Source organism: Stylophora pistillata, chromosome 6 (genome assembly GCF_964205215.1).
Source record: "Stylophora pistillata chromosome 6, jaStyPist1.2, whole genome shotgun sequence".
Taxonomy (NCBI): Eukaryota; Metazoa; Cnidaria; class Anthozoa; order Scleractinia; family Pocilloporidae; genus Stylophora; species Stylophora pistillata.
Window position 1 is genome coordinate 9,320,580 of NC_142524.1, and position 15,259 is coordinate 9,335,838.

The following is a 15,259-nucleotide window of genomic DNA, read 5'->3' on the forward strand; positions in this document are numbered from 1 at the left end:
GAATTCAAATGGGTAAATCAATTTCTGTTCTGTTTCTACTTTTTATTTTTTTGTTCAGCTTATACAAGGAGAACACAGACCTACTGTGTCAGTTCCCTTACATGTCTGAACAATCTACTGAGCATGTCATGAACATGGACGACCGAGTTAAGAGAAAGGGACTGGTTACGGTGCAACATGTTAAAGAGGCTGTGACGGCACTTCGCAACCCAGGCTCCTGCGTTCATCATCAGAAAGCATCGGGTTTCTGTCCTCGCAACTTACAAGTGGGTTGTCTAGCGCAATGGCGAATCTGAGAATCCCTGTCAGTGTGGCATTTCGAAGGAGGTTGATCGTCCATGGTAGAGTTCATTCCTTAGTGTTGCATCGTGACCCGCACAGTTTTGGATCCTTTCGGGGAATTTTTCTTGTCTTGTCTGGACTTACCGTCGGTTTTACTATAGCAAATATTCCGTGCATGGTGCACCTCTTAGAGTTATATGGAAAGAAATGTCCTTTGATCTAGATGTGAAGTGTTCTATACTGAGTTCTGAGCGTCAAGATTTGCGTTTACATGGGAGAAAGTTTATTTTCTGATGGGTTGATTTCGTCAAGCAGAATAACGACACAATTTCGTAAGCATGGGTCCTATAACTGCGAGGCTAATTTGATCGATTTTTAAAAACTCTATTTCATGAATTAAAATTCTGTATAAAAATCTTATAAACATCATTTACGCTGATAAGTATTGCTTTTGTTGCCAAAGGTGTAGCATGAGCAAATATGGTTTTCTTTTCCATTTTCAGTCGGTGGGTGGGGCGCTTCTTTACGCGCTCGATAAAAGCTTGGGACAAAGTTTTACCTCAAAAGAAAAAGACGCCTGGTGTACAGTGTATGGAATAGATGTTGCGACCATTGGGAGCCAGACTCCCCTAATTCAACAACAGATCTTACTAATGCAGGAAAGCTGGGCACTAGTAAGTGACGACCTAGAAGGACTTGGAGTCGAGTTTTTTGTTACGTAAGACATGAGATTTGTCTTGACAATTTTTTTTCTCGTAAACTGGATTTTGACTATAAAGACATTATATTTCGGATAATTAACAGACAACTTGCCCCTTAATTGGTCATTTTCATTATTGTTTCGACGCGAGGCAATCTCCATTTAGGTTTTTTTTTTTTTTTTTTCATTAGGTCGTTTAAAGAGGATCCCGGCCTGTTACAACTGTTTCCATATATGGACGATAAGAAGACTCATTGCGGCATGAAAATTGACGAACGCGTAAAGAGGAAGGGAGTGTTAACTATGCAGCATATTGACCAAGCTGTGTCGTCTTTAAATGATCCAAATTCACGTCTTCATTTTCAAAAGCTATCCATGTTCTGCCCACGTAAATTAAAAGTGAGTAGCCTCGCATTGCTATTAATGCTATATTTTACATGGATGCCAAATTTTCACGTACCTAGGCTACTTGTTTCTTTCGGTCATGTGGATGGAGAAACATAATGGTAAGTGAAAATGAGTTACTCTGGGAACGAGCTCGAGAATAATAATAGCTGTGACTTGCTGCGGCCTTGAATCCTGCTCGGAAACTTGTCTCTTACCCGTCGCGTAAAGTCTTTCTCCATTTTCTTTCATACAGTCTGTGAGCGAAGCGTTACTTGACACTCTTGAGAAGAATCTGGGGGAAAGGTTCACACCAAAAATAAAGGAAGCTTGGACTGCTGTTTATGGTAATCTGGTGAATGGAGAAGGTTCAGTAATTGATGAACATATTTCACTGGTACAAATCTCTTGGAATCTCGCGAAAAAGGATATCGAGAAATGGGGAGTTGAGTTCTATACGAGGTAACACCGACATTAGAAAAAGGTTGGAAACATTTTGTCTCACTGACAGCTGCATTTCATGCTAAATTCGCTACTTGAGATATAAAAGCAATATACCACACTTTCTTCTGGTTACCGGCGTAATAACCCACGCTGTTGGGAGAACGAGAAATCGTTCGTAGATCACGAGCCAGCGACGAGTGATTGACAGACTTCTCAGGTGTTTTCCCGTTGGGTCATTACGCTGGTAAACCAAGAGATTATGAAATTTACAACCTCATCCCCAGGGTCTTTCCCCGCCGTACCTCAAAGTAAGGGAAAAGGCCATGGGAACGAGTTTTTAAAGTTTATAATCTCTAATGCAAACCGGCTGATACAAAGTTTGGTGTATTTTTTTATATTAACTGAAAAGCTATGGGTTTACGGGTGAATTTAATAAACCGTAAGGTTTGGACCGATCAGAGTTCTCGTGGTATTTCAGTTATTTTATAAATGTAATTAATCATCTTATATTCCCATAACTCTCAATTTATAATTATGTAATGTCTCCATTTTACGATATTTGTGTAGATTATTTACAGGGGATCCTAGTCTGCTAAAGCTTTTTCCTTACATGGAGGACAAGTCTGTTTTTTACGCTATAAAAATCGACGACCGAGTGAAGAGGAAGGGACTGATAACCATGCAACATATCGATGAAGCTGTCGCATCACTCGAGGATCCAAACTCTCGAGTTTATTTCAAGAAATTGTCTAATTTCTGTCCTCGTAAATCAAAGGTAGATATTTAACGATGAAAAGATGTTGGTTTAGCGCATGCAAGTAATAAAACTGGAGGTAATTTTAAAACCCCTTTGGAAGCCTTTTTTTCTTTGTTAAGGTCTTAGCGGGCATCATTCAATGAGAACTAACAAAATTTCTTCAAAACGTACTGAAAGCGCGTAAACCATCGATAAATATGAACGTCTGATTCACCTCATATAGTTCCATATTCAAACCTTCCGCGCACGGATTTCGTACGCGCGTCACTTCTGAAAGTTCCGCGGTCCAGTTTTTATAGTCCCTTCTTATCAGAAACGGTTCCATATTTAAATATTCATATTCTCCTGATGTACTTTATTTCGCAGTCGGTCGGTGCAGCATTATTTTACTCCCTCGAGAAGCATCTGGGACGGTAGTTCACAACTAAGGTTAAGGAATCGTGGTCTGTGGTGTTCGGAACACAAGCAGGAAATCCAAAAGATTCGGTCGGTGAAGAACACATTTCACTGGTTAAAGACTCTTAAAGGCAAATGAAAATTAGTCTTATCTTAAATTCCTTAAAATCTTTGTATGACCTGGTGTTGTAAATCAAAGGGAAGATGTCACTAATTGTATTACGAGTTATGTTGTGACGTCATTTACTCGCACGTCGTGTACGAGATATTAGACTTTACAGCCTGTTTAAGACTTGAGTTGCGTAAAATGGACCATTGAAACCGCGAGTAAGCTTTCCTCGCAATTGAATTCAAACAGTACAAATGGCATTTAACGCTGACAGATGTCCTGAAAAGCGCATTAACCACTTTCCAATTGAGAATAGACGTTTTCATTTGTTCTAATGCAAATTTCAAGACAGTAAGGTCATTAAAATAACACAAACTGCAAAGTAAATAAAGAAGACTACATAACTCGTCTCTTCGACTGTTGCCCGTGCTTTCAGCCAAAAGCACCTGGATTTGGTCATAAGTTGCGTTTGGTTTCTGCATATGTGGGATCAGATATTTACTAGCTGATTAGCTTCAACAGGCACATAAAGATCTCCCGGGTCGATAAAGGTACTTAGTTCCCTAGTTTGATGAAGTGTTTTGACACGCTTTTGACTTTAATCGTGCTGCCAAATAGTTAAAAACTAATAAGACAATCCTCGAAAAAACTTCCACACAAATAACTTACAGCATGAACATGACACCCACGGTCTTGGTTTCTGGAAGCTTTTCAAAGTTCATTATAAAAGCATAGTTAGAAGAAGCTCGCTTGTGATTGAAATATTTTGTTTATTCTTCATGATACCGAAAATTTATTAGCATTTTTGATATGTTTGTAAGTTGTCTTTTCAGCGAGAATTCGTTTATAGACTCCAGGAATTCACCAGAACATCTCTATTCCCTTTCTTGTTGTCCATAGGCTTAAGTTTTTATCTATAAACAACTGTCTCCCTAAGTATAATTAGGATTTCTGTAACGGTAGAATTGTATTCAGGAGCTTTTGATTCACGGTAACTAACGCATAACAAATTACCCTGAATTCCCGGCAGGACTTTGTTTCATGATAAAGTTAGAAATGAAATACGCTCGATTAGAACTGAAATGACACTAAAGATGGCGACTGACATGCAAAGCGAAAAGTTTCAAAAGGAATTAGATAAGTCTAATACCTCATTCACAGCAATGCCTAAACATGATTTGAAGTTGTGTTGTTAAACGCAGTTAGAATTGTTTCTTCACAGAAGCTGCTTAAACCAATGTTTGTCGACTTCAAATGAAGCACATTGAAAATTAAGTTAGCGATAACTTGAATCCAATGGGAAATTCAGTTTTTCAGTTCTCTGTTTTTGATTTTCAATCAGTTAAACCTGATCCAACTAAATATGTTTTGCTGGCGTGAATGGGATTTAAGTTGACTGATGTATGCAAGTCGTTTATAAAAGGATAGACAGGGAATCTTTCTTAATCCTGTCAGTTTTCGTTTGTATTTATTGCCAATTTTAGTTACGAAAAATTCTCTGCCAAAAATTTCTATTTTATTTATTCATTTATTTATTTATTTATTTAATGAGTTTCAGGTTTTTGGGGTGAGGGCGGAATAAACAATATGCAATTGATTAAGTGGATAAAAAAAGAAACCGCGTTAAAGAGCCTTTAATGGTTAGCATTGACATGTGTATGCTTCCTGGCTTTCAAAGCGTGAGATCCTGACTGGCAAGGACAGAGCGAATTGACAAGCTCTTAGCTTCAAAGAACAAACGGATAGTCGAGCTTTACTAATACTGCGGCTAAATGAATGCTGGGATTGGCCGAGCCTGTACCGGGTCGTTTGAGGGGCATTTTATTTTACGCGGCCGCGGTCTCTGTTGTTGTTGTATGAGGTGCAGAGCCAAAAAGTTTATTTATTTATCTATTACAAATTCACTCCACAAGAATACACAAACAATTAGTATTAATTACAATTAAGGTTCATGATAAAAACCATAAAAGGAAAAATTGTGGAGAAGGAGACAACCACAGGCGCTGACGCACCATACAAGGGGTGCCCCCTCTAGTTAAAAAAAATTGAATATAGCAAAACTATATAGAACTATAAAAATAGATTCCCTAATTATCCTTATCCTTAATAAAGCTTAAAACATTCTTTTAAAAAGTTTCAATACTATCTGATTCTCTAATGTGATTAGGTAAGCTATTCCATTCACCAACGATACGGTTAAAAAAAACTATATTTGAGACCAATGAATAAAGGCTGATAGTTCTAAAGAAACTGTTTGGGGTTGTGTCGATGGGGGTAACGAAATAATCTGAATATATTAGCAAAGTTGAAATGGTAAATTGGCCACCGTTACGATTATAAAAGCTGACGTTTCGAGCGTTAGCCCTTCGTCGGAGCGAATAGAGGAATTGTGGGTTGTGTGTGCTTTTAAAGGCAGAAAATGGAGCTACGTTATTCGTGGGAACATGGCAACGAGAAAAACACGAATAAATTAGTGGAATGAAAAGCGTTCGTTGATACCTGTGGGATTTAGACTGCCGGTTTGAAAGATGAGCTTTTGTTCAAGAGTTTTAGGGCTTTCCGTGCTACCTAAGTGTAAGGAAAGACCGCACATTGCCATATGTTACTTAGAATGATTAGGTAAATTAAAATGTCTAGCGACTGGTTTCGATGTGTCCTTGTCATTCCTCTCCACGTCGCGAAGGTGTTCTCGGAATCGGTCACCTAGTCTTCTGCCTGTTTCGCCGATGTAGATCTTTTTGCAATAAGTGCAAGTTATGCACTAGATTACATTGGCAGAGGTGCACGTGAAGTGATCGGTGTTCTTAATGGATCGTTTGGGTCCCGATATTTTCTCATTGCTGTGAATGAAAGGACCCGTTTTGCATCGTGCACGAGCGCATTTAAAAGTGCCTGGTTGGTCAGTAGTCTGAAAAGAAATTTTGACCAAAAAATTGCCTGTGTTTTTGTCGCGTTTGAATAAATTGTAATTTATTTGAATAAACGCGACGAAAACATAGGAAATTTTTTTGGGGGTTAGGTGTTAATTGGGACGAAAGTTCTGTTCCTTTCTCCTGCCACTCCGAAGGCGAATGGATTAAACTAAACTAAACTAATTTAAGATACAAACGCTAAAAGTCAAAATGTAGATTTGTTGGGATTAACGGTACCTGATTATCGCGTGTTACCAAAGCAAGAAATTGTAAACTCGTGAGTATACAAACTGTAATATATTCTCTCGACCGAAAGCTTTAATAATATAATGCAAGGGAAATGACCAAGAAATATCTCTTCATTCAAAAAAAGTGCCTAAATAGACCGCTTAGACCGTTTCGAAAAAAGACGAATTTCTTAATTGCATTCACGAGACTCGGGCGATATATCTCTAACCATTTTCACTGCATTACCGCAGTAGGGTAGGACTAGAACGGAACATATGCGAACCATACGAGTACTCCACCCAATAAATCCCACCCATCCCACCGCAGGGGAGAACATCCATCACACAGTAATCTCGTGCGTGGGAAATTAATGTCTCCTACCCCTAACCCTGTATTCATTATTGATGTCTACGTAACTTCACGGCCATAAAATCGCGTAGCGATAGATTGAAAATTCTGAAAGTTGAATGATTTAGAGACAAAATCTTCGATTGAACCTCACTTGAAGCCAGCAAGTTCCGCTTTCATTTTCTGGCCGTAGTCGCTTTTGAGAGTTACATTTTTCGTTACTTCAGAGCTAATTTCGTCGCTTTTAAGGCTTAAATTTCAATTATTCGTGGAATACGAAGTTTTCATTCGTGCTTCCAAAGGTCTACCTTGATAGGAATGGAACGGAAGAGGTAACAACTCATTGCAGAAGCAGCAGTGATCATGATAAACATATTGAACTTGCACATTTTGATTTTGACTTGACGTTTCGTATTTACTCAACATACATTTTCAAAAGTAACCGTTGAAATATAAAACAGCTATGTATATGTTGTAGTTCAATTTTGTCCTCGGTTCAAATTTTATTTTCCTTTGTTTCAAACTCATTATCATACATTAACATGACCGAGAACAAAGGAAAATAAAATTTGAACCAAGGATAAAATTGAACTACAACATATATGTAACTAAGGTGAGGGGACTGTATGTTGAGTACATACGAAACGTCAAGTCATAATCAAAATGTGCAAGTTCAATATGTTTATCACTGCTGTCTGTGTCTTATTTTTGATCAAATTACGATGGCCCAAGAACAAAAGTATTTACAACTCATTTCAGACTTCAGCACCAAACCACGAATTGGAAATAATTTCCACTTTCCCACACAGATAAATGATAGCCTCGAGCCATCATGGAAACTGACAAAGGTTTGAAAACAAACAAATTTAAGGAATTTGCGAAGCCTTTTTGGCTCTGAATTCCCTACAACAACAACAAAGATCGAGGCCGCACGAAAAAACATGCCCCTTGAGCGACCTGGTATAGTACAGGTTCGGCCAATCCTAGTGTTCATTCCCACCCTAGTCGTATTGTTGCGCTCGTACCCGGGGTCTCTCTTCTCCTGGCAGAAAGAAGAGTGAAACTGGGGAAGAGGTTCGAAAAAATCTCAACGCCATGAACGGGGTGTCTTTAAGGACTAGAAGCCTTAAACAAAGTGATAACTTGGTTGTGCACAGTCACCGGTAGATGTGTGGATTATTCCAAGTTTAACTCTTTTTTTTTTTTATCTCATCATTCTTCCTGAAATCGGTGTGCCACAGACACCCCCTCTGAACTTTTCCTCAAGTGCCTTCCGGAAGTCACTAGAAGGAACCATGTGGGTCAAGTTGTCACGACCATAAATTGCAACAATTCCTAATCCGTAGTTTCACTTTTAGTTCAAAGATGGGATGCGGAGGAAGCAAGGGAGTGAAAACCAGAACAGCACCAGCACCGGTCGCTGATCAGCTGGAACAAACTACTATTACCACTAGCTCAAAAGAGAAGACAAGCCCTTCAAACCACAGACAACAGCCCGACGGTAAGATAACAGAACAAACTTCAACAGAGGGTCGCCAAGAAATCCAAAAGCCAGCTGATGACGAACAAATTTCTCAGAAGCAGATTTCCTTGGTGCAAGAAACTTGGGGACTGGTGAGTGGTGACCTTGAAAAAGTGGGAGTCGACTTTTACATGAGGTAAGACATTCCGATGTTATTGAATCAGCTCACCCCTGGTAATTATATTAGTTTATTACAATTCAAGTTTAAAGTGTTCCCATTACATCAATGGGTGTACTGTATTCCATTTAAAAAGTGTCACCCTACGGTTTGCATGTTCTTTGAAGGGAATTTTCTCAATGTATGACGACAGCAAATCAGTAAAAGGATGTAACGGAGTTGTTCTTCTAGAACATATAGCGAGGTGTCTGCGTTTGATTCGAATTTGATCTCCAAATTAAAAGCATGTTCTTCGTCGCTCAATCCCTCCGTTATAGTCAGGCTTACTTGTATTATGATAATTAAACGAGAAGCCAAAGTTTGATGTGATAACGATTTTTTAAACTCACAAATCGATCTTAGTTTGATGAGAATATCATCTTGACTGTTACCAAATATGCTACCAAGCCATACACTGAAGTCAAACTGAATTGCGAAATAATCCGTTTTTAGAACCCTGCAGTTTTCAGCGATGCCGCATGCATCGGCAATGAGATTTGCCGGGTCGAGAAGCTTCGACACTGCATAATCAAAATTTTGAAAATTCACCACGAATGATAACCCCAAGTAGCTCTCCACTGACAAAAGACAATGGTTTACGAATGATTCATACTTATCAACTGTGAATTACCATGTAGGCAGGGAGTACTTTAGTTACAGTCGCGTGCCATTCCCTGAAATACATGAATCACGACTGGAATCACGAATTCAGTAACTTGTTAAGCACATTTCATAAAACAATTATAATCGTTTGGCCATGTGATCTAATCCTAAGAAACTGCGTCAGCATGTGCCGGGCGTACTTGTAACCACCGCGGATGCGATACTGAGTGGAACAGAGCGTGAAAAGTGAAACGCTTCGGACGCCTTTTACGTCCTCTTCCCCTTGTGAGCACCCCTTTTTTCAACAAAGACAAATTTGTAGAGTGTTTCTCATCTACCGCTGAAAGTTTTCTCAGTAAAAATTTTTGACAGTACTGTTTGATTTTTGTTTTTCCTCCTAGGTTATTTAAGGCAAACCCAGATGTATTACAACTGTTTTCATTCCGAGACATTGATAAATCATCCGATGACATCATGAGAGCGGATGATCGACTTAAGAGACAAGGACTGGTTACCATGCAACACGTCGACTTGGCCGTGAACTCACTGAACGATTTGGGTTCTATTGTTCCTGCTCTAAGGGACCTAGGCGGGAGACATGCGATGTACAAAGTTGAAGAACATCATTACGTGGTAGGAAATTAAATGTACAGATATGTATATCATGTTTGTCGTACGAGTAAACAATACGATATCTGCAGTCACTGAACAATCATAGTCAAGTAGTCATTGAAAACTCAAAGCAAAATTCTTAAATTAAATAACTAGCATTTAAAGAGTTTAGAAATTGTACAGAGGAACCGTTCACAAGACCTCCTTGGGGTCATTTAAATATCTAGTTAGTCAGATATTCAGCAAAGACGCTTCAAGTGATGGGCTTGAAGCGTCAAGTAGACTTGTGCTTCTAGCTAGTTTTTAGTTATCAGGATCTTTTAAATTGCGAAAGTCATTAAGAAGAAAGGACAGCAGCTTAAAGGGTCAATAGGAACTCAGAGCAAAAACAATCAAATGCCTAAAGCGCGGGAAAACGCGGGCGATACCAAGTCGCGATTGGTTTTAATTTTTGCATCTGATTGGTGAGAGAGTTGTCCAAGTTTTCTGGACCAATCACAGAACAAAGTAAAGCAAAACCAAATTAAAGCAACCCCGCATTCAAAATTGAAATTTGCCCTTACAGTACAGAAGTGCTGTTTTAGTCAACCTCGTTCCTAGGGCCTTTTCCCTTAGTTGGGGGTGGAGCCTTTTGGTGGAGCGGGAAAAGAGTAAGGGTTTTCCCGTCCCAACCCCGCCCCACCCCCAGCTAAGGGAAAAGGCCCTGGGAACGAGGTTGTGTTTTAGTTAAATTTGGCTACATGTTTTTTTAACATTTTTTTTAATTTTTAGCTTGTAGGATCTGTTTTACTCGACACTCTAAACAATGGCCTGGGGGACAAGTTTACGGTAGAGGTAAAAGAAGCCTGGACTGTTGTTTACGGAATCGTTGCGAACACGATGCAAGCAGGAGCAAGAGAAGTTCTCGAGGAATAGGAATAGCCAAGGGAAAATCAGCTCGTATACTCTTAACACACCAAATATAATCTAAAAGGGTCTTTCAATGATAAAACGTTCATTGCAGCGATTTTGCCTCATTCCGAGAGCACTAAAGGAGCAAGAAACATACGCGAACTTTCATGGTTTTGTTTTAAACAAAACAATTTGTGACTGTTACTCAGGCCAGAATGTATATATTACGATATTATTCGTCCTATTGCTTGTTCATTTGAAAGCTTCTTTATTCCTCATTGTTTGCTTGTTAATTGTTAGATATGCATGATATATTCACGTTTAAATGCATACACTTTTCCTCATAATTTGCTTCTTTAAGCTTTGTTAAATATGAAAATAACGCAGATACTGATCTTTTTTTTTCTTTTTTTTAAAATATTATTTAATAGCTTTTGTAACAGTAAACAGAAAAATATGGCGATCCGTCCGACTCTTACACGGTATATTTGCATAAACGAGAACAAAAGGAAGAAGAATGAGAAGAAAGAGACCTTTAACAGCTGCATCATTTATTCATGAAAATAGAAACGTGTTTGAATTTTTATTCCCACTAAAAATAATTTGTATTGTGTTTGATATAGCGCATTCGTTCAAAGTCATGCGGCACAATGTCACGAGAGCTATAGAGTCTTAGGCGCATGTGACAGGCTCAGGAAGACCAGAATATTAGAAATAATGATAAAAAACGAAATGACTTTGAATTTTCCTGAGCAAAAGATAGCCTGGAAAAGGAAGACACATGGTTAAAAGGGCGCACAGCGATTATGAAAAATTGTTTTTTTGTAAAAATGGTTATTTTCTTTGGCGCAGGCAGATCTTTCGAGCACAATGCTAACTTAAACATGCTATAATAACAAAGTAAATTTCACGTTCTCGGGCATACTGTGTTCCCCGAATAAGCGCCCATGCTCTGATAAGTGCCCCCCCCCCCTGAATAAACGGCCATAATGTCAAACAAGCGCCCACTTTGAGTAAGGCGGCCCCAACCACCACCACCACCACCCCTTCCCGCTATTCCCTCAAGTTTTTTTAAAATTAGGGATAGAAGGAAAACCTCTTTCTATTGTCACTTTAATTATAACTTTAGAAGCTTCGACTAGAGCGGGATCAGTACATGTTGATAGTTTCTAAATAGTGCGTCCCCTCCTTTTTTCTGAAATTCTAACTAAGCCGCTCTCGAGCGTCCGATGATTTGGGCCCAACTCAGAGATTTCTTTAACCCAAGCCATCAGGCGAGTTTTAAAATGAGCTTTGAGAAGCGCCCAAAATATCTCCGTGCCTAAAAACATTAAGTACATTACTTTGATTATCACCTTGTAGGGCATTGCGAAATGAGAACTGATAAAATTGACATGAAAGTAGTCTGAACAATCAAACAGGCATGCAAGCTTACATCCGGCCAAAATCTTCAGTTCAACTTGCAAAATACACCACCATACCTTACAGAGTGATGAGAGTAAAGGTTTTCCAGTTGATTAGTCTTGTACAGCGCGGAAAATTTGCGCAGGATAGGCAGTTTGGCTACTTAGTGAGTCTTTCTGGACAGGAACTGAGCACTGAACAGAAAGTATACTTGTGGTGGCTGTGGGTCCCAAAACTCGATTTACTACAATTAAGAGCAGTTTTGAATTGCGAACCAAAACGAAAGTACTGGAAACGGTCAATTAGCGCAAAAATAAACATCATCGTTTGTCAGTGAGAACCCTTAACAGACGAGCTGCGTAAAGCGGCGGAAACGGATGTGATCAAGTCACAGTTTGTTTTGGTTTTCCTCCTTATTGGTTGATAAAGTGGCGGGAAAGAAAGAGAAAGAAAGCAAAACAAAAGAAATTCCGGATTACTCTTGACTTGCAATCGAAATTTGCTTTATTCAGATAGAACGATGTTTTGTCGAGCAGGGCCTCGATCGACAGTTCACAGCGCTACAGCCCCACTGAAATTTCCCACAATTGCTCCCGGTCGGAAGTCATGGATCATATTTTCAACTTGACCTCCCGGTAGAAAAAGAGGAAGAAGGCAAAGGAGTTGTCGCGACGACTATAATCCGTAATTTTACTTTGGGATGGGATGTGGTGGAAGCAAGGCAGTGAGAATCAAAAAAGCACCGGTACTGATCGCTGCACAAGGACAAACTACTATAACAACTACTTCCACAGTTACACAAGAGAAAACCAGCCCTTCAAACTACAGGCATCAGGTCGATGGTAGGATAATAGATGACAAAACTTCGACATGAACTTCGGTCATGAAGAAACTCAGAACCCGGACACAGCGTTAGAAGACCTCAACGAGCCAGACACTCAGAAGCACATTACCTTGGTACAAGAAACATGGAGACTTTTGAAAGGTGTTGAAAAAAGAACGGAGTAGAGTTCTACATGAGGTAAGTCATCTCCAGTGGAATTTCACTCAGCTAAGCCTTTGTTGTGATAATCTATTGCATTTCAAGTTTCAAGTGTCTCCTTTACATTTATGGCTCTATAGTAATCCATCCAAAAACTGAACCCTTTTAATCTTCATGTTTATAAGGGGAAATTTTTAAAGGTCACAGTGGACACAGAAAGTGTATACAAGGAGTTATACAAGTTATACAACAAAGTTGTTCTTTAAGATTTTATAGCTAATTAGCTGTATTAAATCCCCAAATTACACAAATGTTTTTCAAAGCTTAATCCTTCCGTTACAATTGCACGTACAGTGGAACCTCGATTTAACGAACCTCTGTGTAACGAAGTCCTCGGTATAACGAACGATACTTCAGTTTCAGCCCGGCTAAAAGTTACAGTGAAATGTATGCCACAGAACCTAGATATAACGAACCCTCGATATAACGGACTGATTTCCCCAAACCCTTGGTACCTCGTTAAATCGTGGTTCCACTATATAGATATTTATCATCCGTAGAGTACAAATAACGCCCAAGAAGAGTACAAATATCACGCGGTATTTGTACTCCAGAGAACCGGTTAGACAGATTTTCTCACATCGCGCAAGCGACCAATTGGATTGAAGTTACAAAAAAATAATAGCGGACGATTTAAATGGCTGGCGAATATTGATCCAAGTTGATTAGATACATGGAACGAAGAAAAGCAGCCAGACGACAATGAAATTTCATCATTTATTGAAGAAGATTGAAACAGCAACACCACAACGCGCCACTTCCGTTCCGCTTCGCATACTTCTGTTACGCACTCATCGTAAATAATTGAGAAGTCTGTGGAGCATGGAGAGCTCAATATGTTTTCTTTTCTTTTTGTCTTAATAACTAATGTTAACTAAGAAATCAAGTTTTACAGCAATTTTTTTCTTTCTCTCTCCCTTAGGCTATTCAAAGTGAACCCAGAAACTTTTCAAATGTATTCATTCGGAGACATTGACAGATTATCCGATGCCGACAAGATGAGAGATGATGATCGATCGACTCAAGAGGCAGGGACTGGAAACCATGCTTGTCGACTTGGCCGTGAACTTGCTCAGTGATCTGGGCTCTATAGCTCCTGCTCTCAAGGATCTGGGGGGGGGGGGGGGAGACATGCCAAATACAAAGTCGAGAAACGTCTTTACGGGGTAGGAAACAAGATTTACGGAAAAGCATACCACTTAACGCTACATTTGTAGCCCGTGGAACATGACAGACTGGAATACTTCAAATGATCGCTTTCTAATCGCGCGTTTTTCGAAAAATCTAAACCAAAGTTACCAAAGTTACCGATCAGAGCGAAGTAAGCATATCAAGTATGAATTAAGAAATCAAAATTAAAACAAGTAAATTTCCCGAAGCGCGGAAAAATGCGACTGATTTCAGTTTTGCATCTGGATGGTTGAGCGCGTTGCGTAAGCTTTTACACCAATCACAGAGCGATTTGAAACAAATCACGTGGATAACACGAGTCCATCACACTTTTCCTTTGATGGTCAGTTAAAAGTCTAGTAGTCCTTCAATCATTAACCCCTGTCCGTGTCTATCCACTAACAACGGGCCATTCACCAATCAAAGTTGTGCGGGTGGTATCGAGATTTCTTTTAAGATCCCTCTCTATTAAAACATACTCCACGTGAAATTATCAACGCTTGAGATCTCAAAAGAGTTTTTAGGCCAAAATAAAACTGCAATTTTACTCAAATTTGTCTTAGATTTTTTTGTTTTTTTTGTTTTGTTTTTGTTTTTTTTTTATCTTTAAGCTTTTTTGGGCCGCTTTACTTAACACTCTTGACAAAGGACTGGGAGAGAAGTCTACATTGGAAGTAAAAAGAAGCATGGATTGTCGTTTATGGAATTGTTGCGGATAAGATGCAAGCAGGAGCGAAAGAAGTCCTCGAGGGGTAGATCCCAGATGATAAAAATATTCTGCACAGGTCCTTAGCTTGTAGTGATGGCGCCGAAAGAGCAAAACAGATGCGTTCATTTTTACCGTTTCAACGAACAAAAGGAAATTTCTGCCTGCGAGCCGACTGTAAAAATCAATGACTTTTGGACTTGCTGAGCTGAAAAACTCGTTTACCTGTTTTATAAACACTCCTCAGTTGTGCTTTTGTAAATAATGATCAGCCCTTCTTCACCTTGTAAACATACGTTTTTTCCGTTACCACATATCTTGACTTAAATCATAAGCTCACTGAAACCTAAATAATGAGAATGATAATGTTTTCATTTTGATTTAGCGACCGGTCTTGATTCTCGATATATGTGTCGAGGTAAAGACGAACTCCATGGACTGTCAATAGCTGCTTAAGCTGTAAGGAAAATTTATTTATGAGATAAATATGATTTAATATCTGCATTAAATTGGATTTGTTGGTAAAATGAATCGTTGTAACTTCAAGGTCATTCAAGGTTGTATGCTACTCTCTCTTACAATCCGTAGAAGT

At 39.1% G+C, this 15,259-nt stretch overlaps 1 protein-coding gene and 1 pseudogene across 2 annotated transcripts; both read left to right on the plus strand.

Annotated features, from left to right (window-relative positions):
- The first annotated feature begins 3,430 nt into the window (after positions 1 to 3,430).
- On the plus strand, positions 3,431 to 10,947 carry LOC111327994 (neuroglobin). Its single transcript, XM_022932331.2, has 4 exons — positions 3,431 to 3,623; positions 7,919 to 8,218; positions 9,244 to 9,475; positions 10,226 to 10,947. The coding sequence occupies exons 2-4, from the start codon at positions 7,926 to 7,928 to the stop codon at positions 10,367 to 10,369; spliced, it is 669 nt and encodes a 222-aa protein (XP_022788066.2). The 5' UTR covers positions 3,431 to 3,623; positions 7,919 to 7,925; the 3' UTR covers positions 10,370 to 10,947.
- Positions 10,948 to 12,255: 1,308 nt separating this feature from the next.
- On the plus strand, positions 12,256 to 15,194 carry LOC148728127 (neuroglobin-like; annotated as a pseudogene). Its single transcript, XR_016002323.1, has 3 exons — positions 12,256 to 12,770; positions 13,714 to 13,957; positions 14,573 to 15,194. The product of XR_016002323.1 is annotated as a neuroglobin-like (transcript).
- Positions 15,195 to 15,259: the final 65 nt, after the last annotated feature.